General features: G+C 49.2%; 7 protein-coding genes across 7 annotated transcripts; 3 read left to right on the top strand and 4 right to left on the bottom strand.

Annotated features, from left to right (window-relative positions):
- Positions 1-191: 191 nt before the first annotated feature.
- LTR84_001514 (uncharacterized protein) lies at positions 192-1,305 on the bottom strand (the record flags this gene model as incomplete). Its single annotated transcript, XM_064845138.1, has 2 exons — positions 192-695; positions 781-1,305. 2 exons carry the CDS (start codon positions 1,303-1,305, stop codon positions 192-194), a joined length of 1,029 nt encoding a protein of 342 aa, XP_064707396.1.
- A 1,487-nt stretch (positions 1,306-2,792) lies between these two features.
- On the top strand, positions 2,793-4,388 carry LTR84_001513 (uncharacterized protein; the record flags this gene model as incomplete). Its single annotated transcript, XM_064845137.1, has 1 exon — positions 2,793-4,388. One exon carries the CDS (start codon positions 2,793-2,795, stop codon positions 4,386-4,388), a length of 1,596 nt encoding a protein of 531 aa, XP_064707395.1.
- A 322-nt stretch (positions 4,389-4,710) lies between these two features.
- On the bottom strand, positions 4,711-8,250 carry LTR84_001512 (uncharacterized protein; the record flags this gene model as incomplete). Its single annotated transcript, XM_064845136.1, has 1 exon — positions 4,711-8,250. One exon carries the CDS (start codon positions 8,248-8,250, stop codon positions 4,711-4,713), a length of 3,540 nt encoding a protein of 1,179 aa, XP_064707394.1.
- Positions 8,251-8,906: 656 nt separating this feature from the next.
- On the top strand, positions 8,907-9,890 carry LTR84_001511 (uncharacterized protein; the record flags this gene model as incomplete). The annotated part of the gene is made up of 1 exon (XM_064845135.1): positions 8,907-9,890. One exon carries the CDS (start codon positions 8,907-8,909, stop codon positions 9,888-9,890), a length of 984 nt encoding a protein of 327 aa, XP_064707393.1.
- A 680-nt stretch (positions 9,891-10,570) lies between these two features.
- On the bottom strand, positions 10,571-11,701 carry LTR84_001510 (uncharacterized protein; the record flags this gene model as incomplete). Its single annotated transcript, XM_064845134.1, has 3 exons — positions 10,571-10,678; positions 10,744-11,061; positions 11,114-11,701. 3 exons carry the CDS (start codon positions 11,699-11,701, stop codon positions 10,571-10,573), a joined length of 1,014 nt encoding a protein of 337 aa, XP_064707392.1.
- A 518-nt stretch (positions 11,702-12,219) lies between these two features.
- PRP5 (pre-mRNA processing RNA-helicase) lies at positions 12,220-15,944 on the top strand (the record flags this gene model as incomplete). The annotated part of the gene is made up of 3 exons (XM_064845133.1): positions 12,220-12,375; positions 12,434-15,614; positions 15,676-15,944. The coding sequence occupies 3 exons, from the start codon at positions 12,220-12,222 to the stop codon at positions 15,942-15,944; spliced, it is 3,606 nt and encodes a 1,201-aa protein (XP_064707391.1).
- Positions 15,945-16,600: 656 nt separating this feature from the next.
- LTR84_001508 (uncharacterized protein) lies at positions 16,601-20,177 on the bottom strand (the record flags this gene model as incomplete). Its single annotated transcript, XM_064845132.1, has 6 exons — positions 16,601-18,794; positions 18,879-19,083; positions 19,139-19,316; positions 19,519-19,656; positions 19,823-20,048; positions 20,122-20,177. The coding sequence occupies 6 exons, from the start codon at positions 20,175-20,177 to the stop codon at positions 16,601-16,603; spliced, it is 2,997 nt and encodes a 998-aa protein (XP_064707390.1).
- Between the last annotated feature and the right edge of the window lie 1,820 nt (positions 20,178-21,997).

The raw sequence follows: 21,997 nt of genomic DNA, 5'->3' as shown, positions 1-21,997 counted from the left end.
AGACGATCTGATGACAATGACGAATTGCAACAATCTTTTCTATGATATCATGGGGCTTATGAGTGAACGAATATGGTTTGCATTTCTGGACTATCCAGTCCATCAGCACCCTCAAATATCAAGTTGCATACTAAACATCTTTGAAATGGCCACCATGGGTGTGCCACGAAGGAAACAAACCGAAGCTGAAGTCACACCTCGTTCACCGGCGCCACTGGTCTACCAGTCTTGAACAGACTCTTGATATTCTCAAAACACTCTTTTTCACTCTTGTGGAAAGCCACGTCTGTCAAGCCTCCCATATGAGGTTGCAGAATGACCTTCAGTTCGCTCAATTCCCCTTGTCTGAGCTCATCTCGAACATGAGGCTCGTTGACGACAACGTCTAGCCCCGCTCGTGTTACCTTCCCACTTTGTAGTGCTTCGACCAGTGCATCCTCATCGACAATTGCTCCGCGGGCTGTGTTGACGAAGTATACGCCGTCTTTCATGGCAGCGAATTCTTTAGTTGATATCAGATTCGTGGTTTCTGCGTTTAATGGGCAACTTATCGAAACCACATCAGACGATCTGAGAAGGTCATGAAGTGAAGCTGCATATGTAGCGCTGTACTTAGATTCTTCAGCCGGGGATAGCTGATGTCTGTTGTGGTACAAGATCTTCATGTTGAAAACTGCTGCTTTCTTCGCAATGTACTAAATCTCGAAGCAACATTAGCCGGTACTCTTGTATCCTGCACCAGGAGCCAACTACACAGTCAAGAGGATGACCAATACTGACCTTACCAATGCTGCCCATACCCACAATGCCTAAGGTCAGTCCAGTAGGATCCTTGCTCGGAACGATGCCTTGTTTCCACGTCCCGTTTCTAGCCTGTCTCTCAGCCACCGTCGTGTTGCGTAGAACAGCGAGAATCAAGAACAAGGCCATATCAGCCGTTGCTTCTGCGACACCATCAATGGTATTGCAGAACCAAATTCCATTCTTAGTCATCCAATCCACATCGAACTCATTGTATCCAGCAGAAGCACTAGCGATTATCTTGCAGTGAGGGACAAGCGCGCCGAGTAATTCCTTGTCAAATGGCTCGTAGGCCGGTGTGCCCATCCGGATGATGAAGGCGTCCACGGGCCCATATTCCGTGACGAGCTTCGGCAGTTTCTCTATAGTCTCTGCTCTGTTGATGGCGTCCAGTACTTGGAAGTCGAAGTCCTTCCTGAGAGAGTCTAGATACTCCTTGCCAATGTACTTGGGGTCGCCCAGAGATACCACGAGAGGTTTCCGCCCACCCGGACTTGAAGCCATTGCAAAGGACAGTTTAACAAGATCCTTCACTTAGCAAGAGTCGTGTCTTTGAGCCTCATGTATATGTCAAATGGCTATGACTGATGTGCGCTGCATTTCGGGACAAATATCGCAGTTGCGGGACTGTCCGTTGTACGCGATCGCGCCTTAGGACCATCGGTGGAGATCTCCACGAATGAAGTGGCCCCGGGGAAAGAGTGAACCCTGCGGGAGGGCACTCCAATTGGGAAGAGCAGAAGAAAGGTATCAAAGTTGATCCAGGGTTATGACGGCGCACCCGTATCTACCATGTGAGTTCGAAATCCAATGAGCCCCTGAAATTGAAGCCTTGCGACGTGTTGGCAGTTTACACGGCCTGACTACGCGTGAGTGGTACGCCACATGTATTATGTTGATGATTGACTGCACACTGAATGTTATTGAGCGTGAGGACCTTCATCCGAGTATTGGGATGCACGAAAGTCTTCTCAGGTATTTCCATCTGCCGATATCGGTCAACATGTATCCCACTTCAGTGCCTGGTTGGGGCCCCAAGAGTTCTTGATGCACGGCTGATAATTTCAAGTAGCCCGGCAAATTGCACTCCTGTATAACATTTAAGTTTCGGTGCCCAAACAGGAGCAGCAGGCTAAATAAATAGTTCCGGAAGTCTTTGTTTTGTCACGTTGAGTAATCGGAGTCAGGTGTCACATACGACATTGGACGGCATCGAGACCGTGATGCGGAGTGTGGACGATGTCGAAGTAATGGCAACGACATTCAGCAACTCCGTGCCAACCATGTCGATCCTGAGGGGCAGTCCATTATTCGGTTAACAATATACTAGGTACGTAAGGTGATCTCTGTAGCAGTAGACGATCTCGTCGAAGATTTGTTCCTTGTCGGCTTAAAACCGCAAGCGATTGATGATTAAGCCTTGGCTGTGAAAATCATCCACTTAAAGCATGTTCAATCAGAGTGCGAGGGAGCTATGCAGCCTTATACACCCCTCGTGGAAATGACATACTCATCTTGATTTTCAAGTATTGATGACCGTACGGCAGATGCCCGGGACCAGGATGACTGGGGGCGCCACCAGTCTGAAACCAAGCTACGCGTGACGGGGAAGCGAGGGCAAAGTCTTTGCCTAGTTAAGTCCCTCCATCCCACTTTCGGGACTGGTAACAACGGCCACACGAGTGACGATGCCATTTTCCCTCGGACTCAGGTGGAGGTCGGCTTCGCAATCAGCCCAACCCGGGTCCAGAGTGCTAAGTGGCTGATGTTAGGGTGTACACACTCCATACCCTATGGGTATATAGCGAGATATCTAGTTAGACCTTGGTGGGTTCAGCCAAACAGAAATCTACTTTAAAGACCACCTACAAGGTTGTGTACCCAGTTCTTCTCCCCTCTTCTCCTACCATTATTATCATGTGGACGCACATGACCTTGGCGAGTTCCACGCTTCCCATTTTACGAAAAATGTCGCCGTGGCAAGAAACAAAATGTCATCAGGTTCCAAAACAGCCACGCCGAAGCAGGATTTTCTTTGGGTCAATCACGACAGCAACAATCTGAAACCACAGCCAGAGAATAGACAGCAGATCTTCAAGCATGTCCAAAGGCGGTATCGGCCATGGAAACGCGGACAGGAGGCCAAAGCCTTGAGAGAATCTGCAAAAGTACCTAGATCGACATGGAGTACGAGTAAGAGTAGAGATGCGATCGAGAAAGAGGCCGAGAAGAACAAGAAGGCGCTTGTTCACGCTCCTTCTTCTCCTAAGACTTTGGTGGGGAAGGGCAATTCAGATCCCTTTTCCACTTTCGCCGTGCCGATTACTGCAGAGGCAAATAAGTTTTTGACGTTCTACAGAGATTATTTTATTCCTGCAGCATATTTCCAGATTCGCTACAAGACGAGAGCCGCCCTCGCGAACGAGAATTGGCAGGACCAAGTGACCGGGCTGCATGATTCCGGGACTGGCTATGCCACGCTAGCTTTTCATAGCGCTGCTGCTGTGAAGTACAACCCCACGATGCGGCCGATGGCACTGAAGTTCATGAATGAAAGTATGACCGCATTGCGCGAGAAGATCGCGAAAGATAGCGACAAGCAAGAATTCCCTTACATCTGGCATATGACGGCCATCTTTGCGGCCGAGGTCACTGGAGCAAATCTGCAAAATGCGCTGACTCATGGCAAGATGCTCTTCGATCTGCAAAAGCAAATGTTCGCAAAAGGGAAGCTCGATTATAGGCACCTCCTATATCAGATGTACCTTGATTCTCAACTAAGCACAATGTTTCTCCACCGCACAATATTCGACGTCGATTCGTGGGCGCTTACTTTCCTCGCACCAGTTGGGAAAGCTGCAGCCAGGCATCCACATCAGATTGTGTGTCCAGATGCAATTTTCGACCCCTCTGTCGATACCGAGGAACTGCAACAGTGGTTCCGGATTCGGCAGGAACAGCTGAATTATGTATTCATGCGGCTTGAGCAGAAGCTCACAGTGGTTTCGCCTGTTGTTACTACCTGGCGCTTTGCAAGGACATGTATCTTCAATGGGCGAATGGTCCACCACTATTTGAACGCTGAAGCACGATTGAATCGTCCAGGTCTGCAACAGGAAGTCAAGGACCATTTGTATGCCCAGCAGTACCTTGCGCTAGCCGCCCTTTGGCATGTGCGAGATCCTTTTATGAATCCCGTTCTTCTCGGAAAGCCCATATACGATGGAACGGCAGTGTTGGTCGCGCTCCGAAGAGCACTCGAGCTGGACCGTGGGTCCGCAGATCGCCCTTTCAACATGAGTAGCTGGGACAGGTACAGAAATTCTCGGTTATGGGCGCTGTATGTTGGCGCTCTGGCTGAGCGAGCTCCAAACACGTTTTCTGCCCAAGTTGTGCGGTCCTTGTCATGGTTCAACACGAACCTCGCTGAGCAAGCAGCAGCAATGGGCATCCGGACATGGAGTGCAGCCAAAGTTGTCTTCAATGGCTTTTTGTACCACGAATCCATGTCTGCGCAGGGATCGGATTGGTTCGAGCTGCTCATGGCGAGCAGGGCGATCGCATTGCCATTAAGAGACATAGTATGACCCAGACACGGGCGATTCTACTTTCGTGGGGTTGAACTGGCAACTTGTTTGACATCGTAAGCCGGCGTTGACACATCGAGAAAGCTCCTGCCCAGAATTCTCCGATGGGTTCCACTGTTGATTGCCGAGCTCTGTGCCGTTCTGGCGATCGGCTTCATCGCTCCAGACACTGGGGCAAAATCTGTTCGATTGGTCCTGAGTCAAACCTTGCGCTCGTTTTGACGAGGGAGCCAGAGTACCCAATCCCACGCCGGTCAGTATGTGATATTCAGATTTGCTCAAATGGTCACGCAACAACAGTATGCCACAGTACAGACACTGGCTACAACCTCAGTAGTTCATTAGCACTACGCGCCCTTGACCGCCGCGCCCGTTTGCGATGTCGCCGATCTGCCAGAGCTGCAGGGGCCGCAGCAAGTAGAGCATTAGGTTGTTCAGAATCATTCACCCTCATCGTCGTACTTGCAGCTTGGGGTGTGATATGAGTCACCTGAGCCGTGTAGTCTTGAGTCTCCTGCTCCTGTGAAGCACCTGGGTTATGTTGAGAATGCGTTGCTATATCTCGATGGCATCGCCAAATAGCTAGAGTCGAAGCAGATCTTTGAGTATCACGGTGTTCAGCTCCAAAGAGCCGAACACTTATTTGAACACATTGCGACATAAGTTGAATAGCCTCCACAATCTTTCCTTGCTTATTCAAGGTACACGCAAGGTTGATCATACACGTCAGCGTCCCGGGGTGTTGTGGACCTAGCCCCAGTGTCAGCTTCTTCAGGAGTTGTGTTTCCATTGCTTCAGCGTCTTCAAGTCGATTTTGAGCAGCATACACGAGCGCTAGTTCACCCATGTTCCATAACGTGCTTGGATGATCTGGCCCAAGTAGTTTGGTCTGCGTCTTCCACACATATATCTTGAGTTCTTCTGCCTCCTTGAGTCGATTCTGTCGATAGAATAACGATGCCAGCCTACGCTTATACCCGAGAGTCAGGCCATGGAGTTCCCCAAGAGCTTTCGATGCTAGGAGTACTGTCTTATGCATGAGCAATTCAGCTTCTTGAACCCGGTCCTGGTCTTCATAAATCTTTGCAAGACCGTCCATGATGCCCAGTGTCCGGAAGTGCTCGAGTCCTAGCGCTCTCGTACTTGTGTGCATGAGTTTCACCATTTGTTCCTCCGCCTCTTTCAAGAGCCCCTGGCCACGGTATATACTAGCGAGCATCTCTTGTATGACCAACACATCGACATCATCAGGTGAAAATACTTCCTTGGCAATGGATAATCCTTTTTCCAGGTAATACTGTGCGCCAACATCATCACCATTGAATCTCAATGCTCTTCCAAGGTGACCGTAAGCAAGTGACAGTGGCCGATCTCGATCAACGTCTCCATTGCTCGTCTCGAAATGTTGTACTACTAGTTTCTGAATTCTAACAGCTTCAGCATACTTTCCCATCTCAAGAAAGCAATCAGCCACGAATTGGAGTAAGTGATAGCGCGCTGGAGTCGTGGCCAATTCGCTATCGTCGCAAAGACGCTGTGCGTGTGGCAGGTACATGGTCCAAATCTCCTTGTTTTCGTCGAGCACGGCTGGAAAGACCTGATTCGTTTGCTCGATGCATAACCGTTTCCAGCGTGTTAACGAATCATCCATTGACAACCAATTCCGAGCTGCGAGTTGCACCAGACGATGGAGATCATATACAAGCTCGAAGGTCGTAGTACTTGTATGCCTCCTCACAAACGAATATCCAATCAAGACCCCGATAGCCTCGTGTGTGTCAACATCCGACATGGTCCGTGAGAGAGGTGGCAGAAGTGACTGGGGAATATTTTTCTCGTGAAAGCAAGCCATTGACGAGAGGATGTCCGCGGCAAGTGGGTGGTTTGTGCGAATGTGCTTAAAGGAGATAAACCAAGTAGTTGCTACCGGGTTTTTTGCGCTCGAACATCGTGACGGATCCCCAAAGTCCTTACTCAAAAGCTTAATGACTTCCTCCTCCTTGGGCTGATTGACTAGATTGAGATAGCTTTTTGCGGAAATTTGAGTCATGTTGATGAACGAGGCAGCTTGTGTAATTGCGAGAGGGAGAAGAGTAAGCTTCTCCAACAGCCTCGATGTCGTAAGAGCATCACCAGCGAGAGCCTCGTCTTCCAACATACCCATAAACATTTTAGATGCAGATTCAGCAGATGGTTCAGCTAGATTGAGTATGTCCCTTCCAGCAAGAGTCACGGCGACTCGTCGCGTACGGGTCGTGATGAGAATAGATCCGTTGCTTGTATTAGGTAAATACTGCCCCAGCATCGATGTATCCGGGTCTAGATCTGCAGGCTTTCCCCAAAGAGCCTCATCGTCCGCATTGTCGATTACAAGTAGCCACTTACCGAGAGAGGAACTACTGAGACCTTGCTTGAATAGTTGCTTGAAGTCTGCCTGTTCGTCAGTGGCACCTGGTATACCTAGCTTCTTTGCAATGGCAAGGACGTCTTTCTCGAACGTCAGCCGGTCCGAGGCGTCGATCCAGAGAATAGCACAGTCCGGCTGATCTTTTCTAGTTTGAAAAGCAATCTCCAGGGCGAGTCGACTTTTCCCCATACCACCAAGACCGAGGATCGCTACAACTCGACGGCTGCTGACCTCGAACAGCTTTTCCTGAAGGCGCTTGACCTCGTCTTCACGGCCAATGAACCCTGAGAGCTGATCGAAAGGGACATGCCATACCGTTTTGGATTGTCTATCGATTGGCGACACGACTGGCGATGGTTCATCTGCGCACGTCAGGAAATGGAAAATCAGAACGATTCCAGCAGTCACTGAACAAATCTTCGTACCTGTTGTGGATGACTCATCAACTCCTGTCCACTCAGTCAAAAACGCTTTCAGGCAAGCTGCTCCACTTGCCGCGGCATAAGTTTGCCAACGTTTGTTCTTGTGGCTATCGGCATAGTCGCAAGCACCCTTGATAACGATGGTCGGACCATGATCCCACACTCCGGCACCCTCCATTTCAAATCCGACTACCTTGTCTTCAAAGGCGATCCGATCCCTATCCTGCCCAGACTTGATCACTGAGCTTGCCGAACCATATCTGCCGAAGTGGATGGATGGGGTGTAATCAAGTAGGTCGTAACTATTTTGGTAAGATGCATGCCGCTGGCGCGGGATGAGGAACTCCGCTTCGCATTGAAGCTCATCACAACTCATTGGGCAGGTTCCTGAGCCAAGAGAACACTGCTCACATCTGGTGTCTTCTTTATGCTGGTGGAGATAACTTGCCTCATACAGGTGGTCATGATGTGCCCCTGGATATGATGCGAAACCATTCGAGTGCAGGGACGAAGCCATGTTTTTCATCATTCTCATTTGAACTTGCCGTGTTTGCAATTTGCTGACGAACGAGCGGATTTCAGGGGTCGATCTGCCAAGGCTATCCTCAATCTCAGTCTTCCTTCGAAACCCACCTGGATAAAGCCTGCCAAAATCGGTCTGAATAACGGCAGTACTTATGATGATATCACCCAAAACGATCTCTTCTCGTGTTACCGGATGGACAGGAGCAACGCCGCATATCCCCACGACCAAGGAAAGCTGGATCTGAGGAAAACTCGATCGAAGGAGGGCAGCCGTGGCTGACGCATTTGACAATCCCAGAGTGGGCATATGGGCGAGAACAACTGGATGGCCAGCTATTGCTCCTGTTGAATATGTATTGGAGTCACCTCGTGCTTTCCCGTATTTCATTCCTTCATCTTCCCAATCGACGTCGAACACGGCATGCACCGCGTCGGCTTCCAGAGGTAAGGCGCAGATGATGGCTATCTTGAACCTATCACGGCTCCGAGGTGGAGAAGGGGTTGTCATGCTGAACGTGGAGTGCGGCGCATGTTCCCAAATAGAGCGGAAGGCGTGTTATATTTGCGGGTTTTGCTGCCAAACGTGGCACCATCGGTTTTGACGAGGCCGCAGTTTTACACCGACCAGAAGACCTGACATTGAAATCAGGCTGAGGAGCCCAAACGTGTCGGGCACGGCGGTTATGCGCTGCGTTCAATTCTAGCGAATCGCATCGATCGTGGCGCATCTTCACCTTCAGGCTCCAGATACATACCTAGTTGCTGCGAAGTCTGCCAATCTAGCTGAGAGATGCCAAAGTATTCTAACCACTTTCTCATTCTATAGTTAGAGAAAGCTTTTTGCAACGTGGAGATGAAATGTCCACGGACTTTCTCTCGCTATGATAGCATAGCATTAAACTCTGGGAAAGGTGTTTGTGTACTGTAAGTGCCCGGGTGGGATCACCGTATGTACCAACGCTGAACCTCGGTCCGTCTTGGTGGATTATGTACCAGGCGGCATATCTTTTCTAAAAGCGGCAATGCCTCCACGTGATCCTGATATCCGAGCCGCACTACAGCTGGAACCGACCTGAGGGCTACTTTTTCGTCTGAGGTTCAGATCTCCCAGGACGTGACAAGAGCACGACCACCAAAATACCCGTTCCTCCAAGATACTCACCAATGCCTCCACGGCTTCATTTGCGGTCGTTGGGCCAGCTAGCGGAGCTACAAATTTATGCAAGACCTCATCTGTGTGGCCGTTGCTCCTATGCAACAGCAAGCGCAACGGTACCAGCGCCAACAGATTCGCAAATACACTCTTCCAGATCACTTTCACAACATTACCCTCCCAGTCAACCGCCATCACACCGAGACCCCAAGTATCGAAAGTCTCAACGAATCCGGTCCTACGTATCACTCCTCCAAACTACACCCCTGATCATCCTCTTCCAACACAATTCTCTCAAAGCCGTAGAATGGACCGGCATCCGGCGAGAGCTCACGTCCGCACTGCGGAAACTGGACGCACAATTGCTTGCGCAAGGCAAAACACAAGAGGAATTGATTGGAGAGTACGTCAAGCTGCAAGTCATAAAGACTACTATGTTTGAGCCTGCGCTGCGGATCGCCGAGTACTACAAACCTGAACAGCAGGGCCCTGCACTCACACATGCGCTGTCCGAATCAGCATACCAAGCCATTAAGCCACAGAAGGGCGTACATCCCCTGTCACCACTATTGACGGGCTCACTCGCGATCTTGACCTTCCCTACCGTGTCTCCACAGTATATCAAAACGGCGTTCTCGATCCTCGCACCACAGGCACCTATATTCGCCGCTCCGCCGCGTCGTCTGAATCCGTCGCTCTACGAACTACCCGTGCAGGAAGGACTGAAAAAACTGATGCTTTTGGGAGCCCGAATCGACGGGGAAGTTTTCGACAGGGACGGCACGAGGTGGGTCGGAGGTATCAACGGCGGGATTGATGGCTTGCGTGCTCAGCTCGTCGGCATGCTCCAGGGCTTTGGAGCTGGTCTTACGCAGACCCTCGAGAGCGCCGGCAGGAGTATCTGGTTCACCATGGAGAGTAGAAGGAACATGCTGGAGGAAGAACAGCAGGGCGGCAAGGCCGATGCGGCAGAGCAGCCTGCGAAGACAGAGTAGGGTCAAGACGTTGTTTCTATAACGTCACTCCGGGTTCAGTGATCTTTGTGGGAACATTTCTTTTCGCTCCCGAGAGCAGTCGCCTGGGGATGATCAGACCTTGGGGTTTATCATATTTCCCAGGACACACTGTATTATCACAACGACATCAGATTCAAATTGTACAATCTACAGTGCCTTGGATGTTTCTTTTGGAATTTATTGTAGCTGTACATAAAATATGGATGCCTCTTATGGCGATTGTCATTGAGACCAAGTTATCGCACTTCACAGGGTGCCTGTTTTTGGTTACGTTGACTTCTCCTCAACCAACGTGTGAACACTCACTTCCATTCCTCCTCACAGGCGGAAGACGCTTCACCAGCGACCTTTCATTGCACCATCATTTGGCGCCGTACACTGCTCGAAATTGAGAACGGGAAAGATCCAGCGCTAGACAAACACCCGCATCGTACATATCTGCACACCAAGGGCGAAGGTGGAGTCCTCGCTTTGTTGAGGTACAATACAAGACACCGGTCGACGAAGTCATCCACAGTATGTATTCATACATGCCGAAGACATAACCTGGTAACCAGTTCGGCCCAGAACAGATCTTTGTTTCCATTAAGATCCCAAAACCTTGGGGCTTCGAAGATTCATCTTCATGGACTCAGGAATCCCAAAAAGCCTGATCAGACCTATGTAGTCTTTCGTCGCCGTACGACGCTAGGTGGGTCCACTCCGTAGACAGATTTGTGTTCTTCCAGATATCGAGTTTTATCTGCATCGGCCTGGGCGATATATGGCTACGAGACAAAAGTCAGTCAACAGTGCTTTGTTTGGAGATCTCACAGGTCGTCAATTCAATTACCTTCTTTGCGCTCTCAGAAAGCTCGTGCCACTCCTTTCCGACGAGCGTACCGCTCTCTGCAATAGAAATGCCGGCAAAGTCTCCTGACGCAAACCGGTCCTGACAGAAGAATGAGTACGCTGTGCGTGATTGCTTCACAATTCGATCGTCATGAATTGCACGGTACGAGATTTTCTGGCCAGCAGCTTTGGCCTTTGCAGTAAGCTGTCTACGAGCATTGTTGGCCTTTTTGATCTGCAGAGGGGTGTGGGATTGGACCCATTCCTTGTAGGCAAGTGCATTCTTTTCGGCATTCTGATTCGCCTCATGATTGAGACGCTTGGAAGAGAGTCAGCAGACGCAGATATTAGGAGGGACTATGTCATTTTACCTCACGATCCTCTGCCGACAATGCTTTATATTTGGCCGAGCTGGTCTTGGCGGCTGCAGAGACAGCGCCCTTTGCGCTCTTGGCCTCATTAACGAGGAGCAAGGTGAATGCGGTTGCAGGAAGCTGTTTGGGTTGGTCAAGAAGTGCTGCCTGGCGGAGGTCTGCGCGAGCAAGTCGTGCTTTCTGTGCGAGAGCAGTCTTGGTTGGTGCTTTCTTGACTCTGATCTTCTTCGGCTTCGGCTTTTTGGCGGCTGCCTTCTTTTTTGGTTTTCTGACTGCGTTCTTGGCTGTTGGTTTCTTTGTGCTTCTCTTGGTGGTGGTAGTCTTCTTAGTTGCTGCAGTACGGACGGAGGCTGCTTTCGGCTTGCGAGTGGTTTTGGCAGCAGCTGTTGCGTATGTTCGACCTTGTTTCGACCCTGACAAATGGGTGGAATAGGAGTTATGGGAGATCTGAGAGTAATTCTGGCCGGAACAGGTACATGAGACGCGTAGGAGAGAGTTGGAGTGACCAGGTCGCGTGAAGGGTCGGGTTGACCTATACCAGAGCTGTTGAGCCAAGCTCCGTGAATATGGAATTGCGGTCGTCATTGCGACCTTGCACGAAGAATGAGAGGAGATGGAATGTACAGAAAAGAAGCAGAGCTTGAGATGACAATCAAGACAGTTGGTGCACCATGAATGGCATTGTACCCTTTCGATGAGTTGTGGGTGGCTGGGGCTCGATTGGTCCGTATCTCAAAACGCGTGACATAATTCAGGGTGTACGAGTAGAGGTAACCGGATTAATAAAGATCCGACTGCCAAGCAAAGTGGACTGCGGGCAATGTGCCTCAGGCTGGGACTGGTGGTACCAAACTTCAAGTTGAACCTTTCGGGATTGTAGCCTTGGGTTTTCAAATGAATGTCCCGCAGCAGACTTCCATACCAGTGCCTGATTCAGTTTCTCTTTGAAATCTTGTCAGCCATTTATATCTCGCAGGCTCGTCCTCTATGGTTGACGTAGTGAAGCATCTTCATTCAACGCGATAGTCGAGCAGAGTCACCACTCCGAACCGGGTCCTGGGTGCGGGTCACGCAGTAAAGCTCATTTAATCTGCAGCCACAGGATGGCTAGGCACGGGGACACTCGCTCACCATCACCTGTAGGCAGTTCTTATTCCTCGTCAAAACGCACTCGAAGAGATGACGATCGATACGAAAGAAGTCGCCGGGACGACGATCGAAGTCATAGGAGGAAGCATTCAAGATCCCGGAGTCCTGAGGTGAGCCATTCTTCGGTCATCACTTTGGAAACAGGCATCTAATCTACTATTCTTTCAGCGTCGACACAGAGATCGGGACCGCGAGCGGGATGGACATCGCCGACGAGATCGCTCCATAGATCGCCGCTACGACGGTCGAAGAGACGATGACTACCATTACTCAAGGCGAGACAGATCAAGAGATCGTAGACGGTCAAGGGATCGTGATGATCGCCGCAGGAGTAGAGACAGAAATACTCGCCCTAGGCATGACGATATTCGCGACAAGGATCGTCGGTTAAGAGATGAATCGACCGAGTCAAGGAAGCGTAAGAGAGATTCGAGTAGGGATCGTCCCGCAAAGAAAGACTCAATTGATACCTCCCGAGAAGTAAGTCTGGCTCTGCTATATTATTCGTGCACGACTCACCAATCCACACAGGCATCAAAACCATCGACCCCCACCACTCTCACTGCAGAGGAACAAAAGGCAGCCCGGCTTGCCAAACTGGAGCAATGGAAAAAGAAACAGGCTGAAGAACAAGCTAAGAAGCAAAAAGAACTCGAGGCCGCTGGTGGTGCTCGTAGTATCTTGAACGAAATTGACAGAAGAGCAGGAATGTCGCCCGCCGCCTCCTCACCACTCTCTGCGTCAAGGCCCGTAACTCCAGATGTACCCTCTCCAGCCCCGACGCCGTACGCCGGTAAATTTGATCCGAAAGCCATTGCCAAAAAGGCTCATCATTCGTCGGCTGCAAGCAAAGTACTCGGAGGTGACATCGCTGCGCCTTCTCTTGCCAATGGTAATGCCCTTAAAATAGCGCCATCTTCTTCTATACCTGGCTCGCCACTGTCAGCACAGCCCACAAAGTCATTGAGAGCAACTGGCAACATGGGGAAGTTTGGTCTTGGAAGCAAAGCCTCAATTGAAACCGATGTTGCCAAAAAGTCTTTGGCGTTCGAGGATGAGGAAGCCACAAAGAAAAAGCTCGAGAAACTGCCGAACATGGCCCTCGAACAGAGCAATGGTACGCCCGACGCTCAAATTGATGAAGCTGACGAAGGAGATGACGATCTCGATCTACAGGATGGAGACACAGAAGAAGAGGCCTTGGCCGCCGCCCGTGCCGCTGCTGAGCAACGGAGTCAAGCAGAAAGGGGAGAGGACACGAAAATGACTGACGCACCTGCCAACTCTGGTGCCACAACCACTGAAACACAAGAAGATGAGGAAGAAGTTGATGCCCTTGATGCTTTCATGCTAGACCTCCAGCCGGTCGCCAAAGTTAAGACTTTTACGCAGAAGAATAATCTGAAATCCCGGCAACGTGAGCCAGAGGCACTCTTTGGAGACGATGAAGTTGACATTACTGCTGTCGACGATGAAAATCCCGACAATATCTTATCCCTGGCGAGTGCCACTGCCAAGAAGAAGAAAAAGGATATTCCTACTGTAAACCACTCCAAAGTTCAATATCAATCTTTCCGTCGAAATTTCTATTCGGAGCCCATCGAAATGGCGGATTGGACCGAAGACGAAGTTGCGAGTCTCCGAATGCAGCTCGATAATATCAAAGTTAGAGGTGTCGATGTTCCAAAGCCAGTTGAGAAATGGGCACAATGTGGTCTTGGAGTTCAAGTCTTGGAAGTCATTCAAAAGCTTGGTTACGATGCTCCAACTAGTATTCAATCCCAAGCAGTGCCTGCAATCATGTCTGGCAGAGATGTCATTGGTGTAGCAAAGACTGGATCAGGCAAAACAATAGCATTTCTGCTACCAATGTTTCGACATATCAAAGATCAACGACCACTTGAGCCCCTTGATGGGCCTATCGGATTGGTTCTTAGTCCAACGCGAGAGCTAGCAACACAGATTCACAAGGAATGCAAGCCCTTTCTGAAAGCTTTGGGACTGAGAGCAGTTTGCGCCTACGGCGGTGCTCCGATCAAGGATCAGATTGCAGATCTGAAGCGTGGCGCTGAAATCGTTGTATGTACGCCAGGCCGTATGATTGATCTACTTGCAGCCAACAGCGGGCGGGTTACCAACTTGAAACGTATCACATACGTCGTCCTAGATGAGGCCGACAGAATGTTTGACATGGGGTTTGAACCTCAGGTTATGAAAATTCTGTCCAATATTCGACCGGATCGCCAAACGGTGTTATTTTCTGCAACATTTCCTCGGCAGATGGAAGCGCTCGCAAGAAAGACGCTTAGCAAGCCGGTCGAAATTGTCGTTGGTGGACGTAGCGTTGTTGCTCCTGAGATTACTCAAGTCGTTGAAGTCCGAGAGGAGAGCACCAAATTTGTTCGATTACTTGAGCTCCTCGGAAAGCTTTATGAGGATGAGAAGAATGAGGATGATCGTGCTTTAATCTTTGTTGATCGGCAAGAGTCGGCAGATGGTCTACTTCGAGATCTGATGAAGAAGGGTTATCCATGCATGTCAATTCATGGCGGCAAAGATCAGATTGACAGGGATTCGACCATTGACGACTTCAAAGCTGGTGTTGTGCCCATTCTAATCGCTACATCTGTCGCTGCTCGTGGACTTGATGTAAAGCAGTTGAAGCTCGTGGTCAATTACGATGCTCCCAATCATTTGGAAGACTATGTCCATCGTGCTGGTCGTACAGGCCGAGCAGGGAATACTGGAACCGCAGTTACTTTCCTTACCGACGAACAGGATAGATATGCCGTTGACATAGCAAAGGCCTTGAAGCAGAGTGGCCAATCTATACCTGAGTCCGTCCAGAAGTTGGTAGATACTTTCATGGAAAAGGTCAAGGCTGGCAAAGAAAAGGCCGGTGCTTCTGGATTTGGTGGCAAAGGTCTCGAGCGGCTTGACCAAGAACGCGATGCTGCCAAGGCACGTGAACGCAAGACTTTCAAGTCTGGAGAAGACGGGGAAGAACAAGAAGACAAGGAGGAGGACAAGGATGTCAAGGTGGGCGACGATATCTTCTCCAAAGCCGCATCCAGTGTCAAACCATTCGAAAATTCAACTCCGGCAGCAACCAGTCTCCCCGGCGTACCTAAAGGCATCGATCTCGATGGCAAAATCACAGTTCACAAGACCGAAAGGGAAACACCGTCTGCTGGGCCTTCGAACCAGATGGACAAAGTTGCTGCTGCGGTCGGCGCGATCAATCAGAAACTGTCTAAAGCAGGAGTCATGCGCTCTGGTGTACCCATCGACAACAAAGGCCCAGATGCCGGTGCCTTCCACGCCACTTTGGAGATCAATGACTTTCCTCGTAAGTTCCTCCCTAATCTTTTAGTTCTCTACAAGTTCACAATCACTGACATTCTCTACAGAAAAAGCACGTTGGGCTGTCACCAATCGGACAAATGTTGCCAAGATCCTCGAATCAACTGGCACCTCGATCACCACCAAGGGCTCCTTCTACGCTACAGGCAAGGAGCCGGGGCCGAACGAAAACCCCAAGCTGTATATTCTTGTCGAAGGCGATACTGAGGTCGTGGTACACGACGCAATGCGTGAATTAATGAGGCTGTTGAAGGAAGGCACTATGAGTGCCGCTGATGCCGCTGATCGGTCGACTGGACGATACTCCGTTGTTTGAGGCCGCAGCCTCGATGCCCTTCTTTTCAAGCTTAGTTAGAACTGCACGAGCTAAATCATGATCGTGTCATCGATAGTGGCAAGCAATTTTTATCCCCCACACTTATTTCTCTGGTGGATATGTGTTTCCCGTGCTCACTGTCCGCTGTTCAGCGGCTACGATACCTTGGCAGTACCTCTTGTTGCCTGTGGATAGAGAGACGATCAATATGTACAAGCTACCTCCGGGACTATACCCAGTGCCACGATGGTCGACAGCCAAGGGCCTCTTATAACTACCTGGAGGTATTACTAAATGGAGCGAACCGAAGTGGCCGATTGGAAAATCCTGCACCCTAATTCGACATGGAGAAGAAGAACTTGAACTTGACTTATTGTTTTTTGGCTTTTCTTAAATACTTGGAATTCTGCCTTTTATGTGATGCTTGGCGAGCGATTCGGGACCTCTGCAAATCCCTAATAATGACTTAGTATAAATTCGGTACACGTGACAAGTACCACTGGAAAAGGGGCCAGAGCCTTGGGTCATTTTGTAAGCTAGCTGAATATACACACTTAGTGACTTCGACTATTATCAAGGTAGGAAAATCTCTAAAAGCTCGGCATTCCTATGCGCTTATGTGTTTATATCTATCTACTCTCAATATCTGGAGGCATCTATACCGCGTTCTCGTGGCCATCCCCTTGTCCCACGTCACCCATTTTTCCTGGACGACGACCACGAAAAAAAGTGAGCCTGAAACGCCTCCGCTGCTGTGACTGCTTAGGCGTTGAAGATGTCTCCGATTTTGTTTGCAAGAGATATTCCAGATATTGCTCCGATGCCTGGGTATGAGGGTGGCTGTCTCCAAGTTTAGTCTTTCGAAGTGCCAATACTTCTTCCGTTAATCTCACTGCTTCACTCTGCCGTCCGTCTTCGTCATGACAGATTGCTAAATTGCTCATCGACATCAAAGTATCAGGATGATCGTCTCCGAGCTTGCTCTGTTTCAGCTTCAATACTTCCTCAGTTAATTGTAGCTTTTCACCCTGCCGTCCAGCAGCACCATACCAAACTGCCAAGTTATGCATCGATATCAAAGTGTCAGGATGGTCCGCTCCAAGTTTAGCCTTCCGTAGTTCTAGTACTTCTTCCGTGATTTGTAGTGCCTTACTCTTCTGTCCCGCCTCGCTTCGTCGAATTGCAAGATTTTGCATCGCCGCCAAAGTATCAGGATGATGTTCTCCGAGCTTGCTCTTCATTAATTCCAAGACCTTCTCCGTTAGATGTAGTGCTTCAGGCTGTCGCCCTGCATCGCTATACTGAATCGCTAGGTTATGCATCGATCTTAATGAGTCTGGGTGATGTTCTCCGAGCTTGACCTTCTGCAACTCATATATCTCTTCCGTTAGCTGTAGCGCTTCTCTGTGTCGCCCAGCCTCCGTATACCGAGCGGTAAGATTACTCATAGTCCTCAGCGTGTCAGGATGACCCTCCCCGAGATAGGTTTTTTGGAGTTTCAATACCTTGTTGGTTAGATCAAGTGCCTCAGTCCATCGCCCAACCTCGCTATAGCGAATGGCGAGATCATGCATTGATCTTAACGCACTAGAGCTAATCTCTCCAGGCTTACTCTGATACCCTTTCAGTACTTTTTCTGATATTTGTAGAGCCTCACTGTATCGCCCGACATCGCTGTACTGATTTGCGAGATTAGTCATTGACTTCAAGGTTTCAGGATGCTCATCGCCAAGTCTAGTCATGTCGAGTTCCAAAACTTCTTCCGACAGTATTATTGCGTCCTTCGAGCATCCATTTTCTCTTAGAATCAGTGCTAATGTTGGCCAATATTGTGTTTTGTCCTGCCCGATATCACCGTACAGAGCCTGTAGTCGAAGCAGTTCGTGCACGTGGGGCGTCAGTGACCGCCGAAGCGTGTAATCCTCAGTCCGATACTCCCAGTTCACAGAATTAGCCAACAGATATAGTGCTCGTCGGCAGGTCGAGTGCTGCTGCTCGATGGACAACCGTTCCCGACACCAGTCGTGGACCAGCGGATGGACCGATAACGAAAGGTCCGCGTTTCTTGTTACCAACGAGAACATCGCGAGTAGTGTAATTGATTCCTGAACCGAATGTCGATAATCGAAGAAATCAGAGGGTGCATTATGCCACGGGAAATGATCAGGTCGGATCCCTCTCGCCTGTAAATTCTGCCAAGAACAGTAGAACATCTGGATGGGGACTTGGTCATGGTGGTAGAAGCCTAGAAGACCCAATATTTGGAGTGAAGAATTGGACATTGAAATCCGCGAAATCTGTGTTGACTCAATCATATCGACCGACACTTGCCATGTAGCGTACACACTGTGCTGGTAGTCCGTGCCCAGGTGTGGCGGGAGATTATCCAGGAGATCTTTCCTGCGTTGTTCGTAGACTTCGAGGTAGTGGGAGAGAGAACAGGACGTTTCGCGAATATAAGCTCCTGCTTGCACGATGGCTAACGCATGATAACCAAGAATCTCTACGATGGTCTTCCTTTTCTCTAAAGTATCGAGTAAGGGGCTGGTTTCACCGTACGCTACTTTTGAGAGTAATACCAATGAGTCGGAGGGTGATAATTGGTCTACTTCTTCATAACCTACAGTATTGTAATGCTGATGCTGAGGATTTCGGCTGGCGATGATGATATCGCCTCGGTCTCCCGGGGGAAAGTATGGGGTGAGGCGGAGGTTGGGGTTGTCGGCGTTATCGAATATAAGTAGCCATGATAGTGAAGTATTCGCTAGCGTTCGCTTGACACTGTTAATATTCTCGTCTGTTTGGAGCAGCCGTGCAATTTGAACGAAGCACTGCTGAACTAGGTTGTCACTGCCCGCATCAACCCAGAAAATGGCCCAATACCTGGCGACGTGCCGGATTAACAACTGTAGAGCACTCTTAGGTCAAACATACCTCTGCCGGTGTTGATGAACAAATTTCAGACAAGTCTGAGTTTTTCCTGACCCTCCGAGGCCAAAGAGGACAAATCGTTGTTGATGTTGTTTTAGGGATCGTCGTTTGGCGGTAAATGACGTAGTCAGACGTTTAAGCACGTCGTCACGGCCCGTAAAAACAGGGCTCAATAAATGAGGTACTTCAAAGTGCTTATTGTGTGCAACTGCATATTATAATTTTAACTAGTCTTCTCTCGTTATTGATTCAGAAAGTCATACCGAGTTGGTTATTGAGTACACGCCGTGGTGAGTCCCTCATTCTTTGTACCCGCTTATACACCTTCTCAAAAGTGTCGTCTTCCTCTGTTTCAAACTTGCATATCATACTGTGATTTGCATCGATAGGGACCTGTTCTTCATAGTTCGTTTGTAGTAAAGCAGAATGCTGGTCGACGATCTAAGTACAATTAGCTATCGAAGACTAAAATAGAGCTTGGATATTATACAAGGGTCGAAAATCCCTTCATTGGCCGTAACTCGAAGAAGCTACACACATGGTAGTCAGGGAGCTGAAACCGAAAGTCGCTAGTTAATCGGAGAAGAACGTCCGAGTTCGTTTGAAGGGCCGCCAATAGGTGAGAATGAGGCCGCCGGCTCACAAACTGCGCGATATTGGCTAGTACCTTACCATAGGTCGCCTTATCACTACCGCCATGCGGCGTACCCATGAAGATAATACCTAGAGTTGAGTCCTTAATTTGCTGATACCGTGGATCTAATCGTGCCTGAAGGAGGGCCTAGAACTATAGTTAGCCGTCGATTGATTCTAGAGGGATTCCACAATAAGTATACCTGTTTAACTACAATCCCCCCAAGAGAGTGTGCGATGAAGATCAGAGGACGTTCAAGCTCCTAACAACGTATTAACATCTCATTCATAAATCTGTTCATCAAATTGTATACCTCCGACTCTTCTCTCTTATCTATTAAGCTGATCAACAGACTTTTAGCATGGTCGATAATCTCCGCCGTCGAGTGACCAAAAGCTGCAGCCGCGTTATAGCCGAACGTCAGGATGCGCGCATCAGGAACCTTATTGGGAAGAAAGTCCCTCAACCAGAACGCCTTCGACTTCGGGTGTGTCCAAGTGTTAACTGCATCACCGTTAAGACCGTGGACGGCCACGATACTAAAATATAGCGGCAGTCAGCGAGACTATCGGAGAAGGGTCATGACTATTTGGGTGTCCAGTGGGAACTCACTCAACCGCAGGTAAAGAGGCTGCATCCTGTGAGGCGTACACGAGGGATAGAGCCATGAAACGAAGCGTCGTTCGATCAAGCGTCTTGTCGCATTCGGGACGCGAAAAGTGACAGAGTTAACCTTACAATGAATTTCGACGTTGGCTATACGAAGAGCAGCGTGGGAAGCATCGTTGGAACGCAGGATGAGGCTGCAGTAATAGCAACATCTTTCAAGGCCGCCTGCTTAGACGCTAATGGTAGGGCGCTTAGGCCATATTGTACATTGGCTCTGTGGCGCAGGTTTGGTCCTGCAAGGAAGAGGAGGTCTGACGCATTCGTAGGCAGGCATTTACGGAACAAAGTTGGCAAAAGTACGAAGCAGACGAACTACCGACTCGAGTGCAATTGTGGTCGGCTAAGGACGACTCGGTGGCTCCCGCAGACGTTTCGGGTCGGTCCTTGGCTGTACCTTAAATTGGAACTAATGTACCACGTACCTGAATAGCGTGTTTCGCAGCACCAAATACCTACCCTCAATGGCCAAAGGGAGGGCGAATCAGTGGTTCTGTCATTGATCATGGAGCCTGGAGTAGACGCCAGTATTACACAAGTGAGTCTAGCAGTGCAGTTCAGGATTATTTATGTAGTGATTTGTAGTGCCTTGAGTCTACCTGACCTTGGCACAGCAACGAAGATGTAGAGGCACTTCCGTCGCCAAGCAATGACGAGCAAGTTACTCGTAGGGCAATTAACAACCCGAAGTCACCTTTGTACCTCAGCCTAGGCACGCTGACGCAGCAGCCAGATTGGAAAAGTGGCCTTCCGCAAACTTCTCGTGCCTATCTTTCGTTTCTCTGAGCCTTATTTAGGTTTCGGTTCAGTAAGTCCCTCAAGTATCGTGGATCTGGATCTTAAACAAGAAGATGAGGTGACAGAAGTATGCATCACCTGGGTGCAGCTGGTAGGTCCTGGCATTATGCTTCGCACTCGCTTGCTGCTGCCTACCAGAGCCAAAATCCAATGTGCAATCTTCTTGTACACGAGGCGTTCATGTCCACAGAATGTGCTTATTGAATACTGGTTTAGCTTATCCGTCAGTTGAGGTACCCACACCATATCGGCGACTCCATGGGGCATGCTTGAGCTATTTTTAATTTCCATCCTTCGCCGACAAGAGTCAAGACGATTGCAGCTGCTGAGCAGCAACCAAGGATGTAAGAAATGACACTGTTTTTGAGATGATGGCGGCATAGAACGAAACCGTTTATTGCTTGACACTTCTCATCATGTATAAATATCATTATGCTCCAGGCCAGACACCCGGATAGATCGTGAATAAGGGATCTACGAAGGTCTCCGTCGACGTCAGTGATATGTCGATCGCAAAGCGAGGGCTTCCGAATTAGTAAATCTGACTCAATTGGCGCAATACTCTGGGACAAGAAAATTGTATGAAATGCTTTCCTGCATTCATATTTAGTTTACTATCTAATTTCCATCACAATCAATCCGTCCAACTCGTCAAATGGGTATCTCTGGTTTCGTGTAGTAGTCTTGATACATAGGTCGTAATAACATTAAGTCGTAGTGTTGTTGTACAAAATGTGTCCTGCAACTCCCATAACGCAATGCCCGTATACGAAGAGTCTTGTTCTTCTCCCACTCTTCCGAGCCATCTATTTCCAAGCGATTTATGCATACAGGGGTATCTCAGTGTTGGTATCTTGATTCTTTCAATGTGTTTTGAATCCATCTCTTTAATAGTTGGTGTTGTGGTATCTTGAAAATTGTTCGGTGGAACTTTGTGTGTAAGGTAGGGAGGATGGAGTTTGTTTTGTTGATGAGGAGGAGGTTCTGGCTTGAATTCAGAGGAGAGTATGGCTCGGGAGGTTTT

The sequence above is a fragment of the Exophiala bonariae genome (genome assembly GCF_035927105.1).
Source record: "Exophiala bonariae strain CCFEE 5792 chromosome Unknown scaffold_10, whole genome shotgun sequence".
Classification (NCBI taxonomy): domain Eukaryota; kingdom Fungi; phylum Ascomycota; class Eurotiomycetes; order Chaetothyriales; family Herpotrichiellaceae; genus Exophiala; species Exophiala bonariae.
Note: the sequence above shows the minus strand (reverse complement) of the source record. Positions and strands in the feature narration are given on the sequence as shown.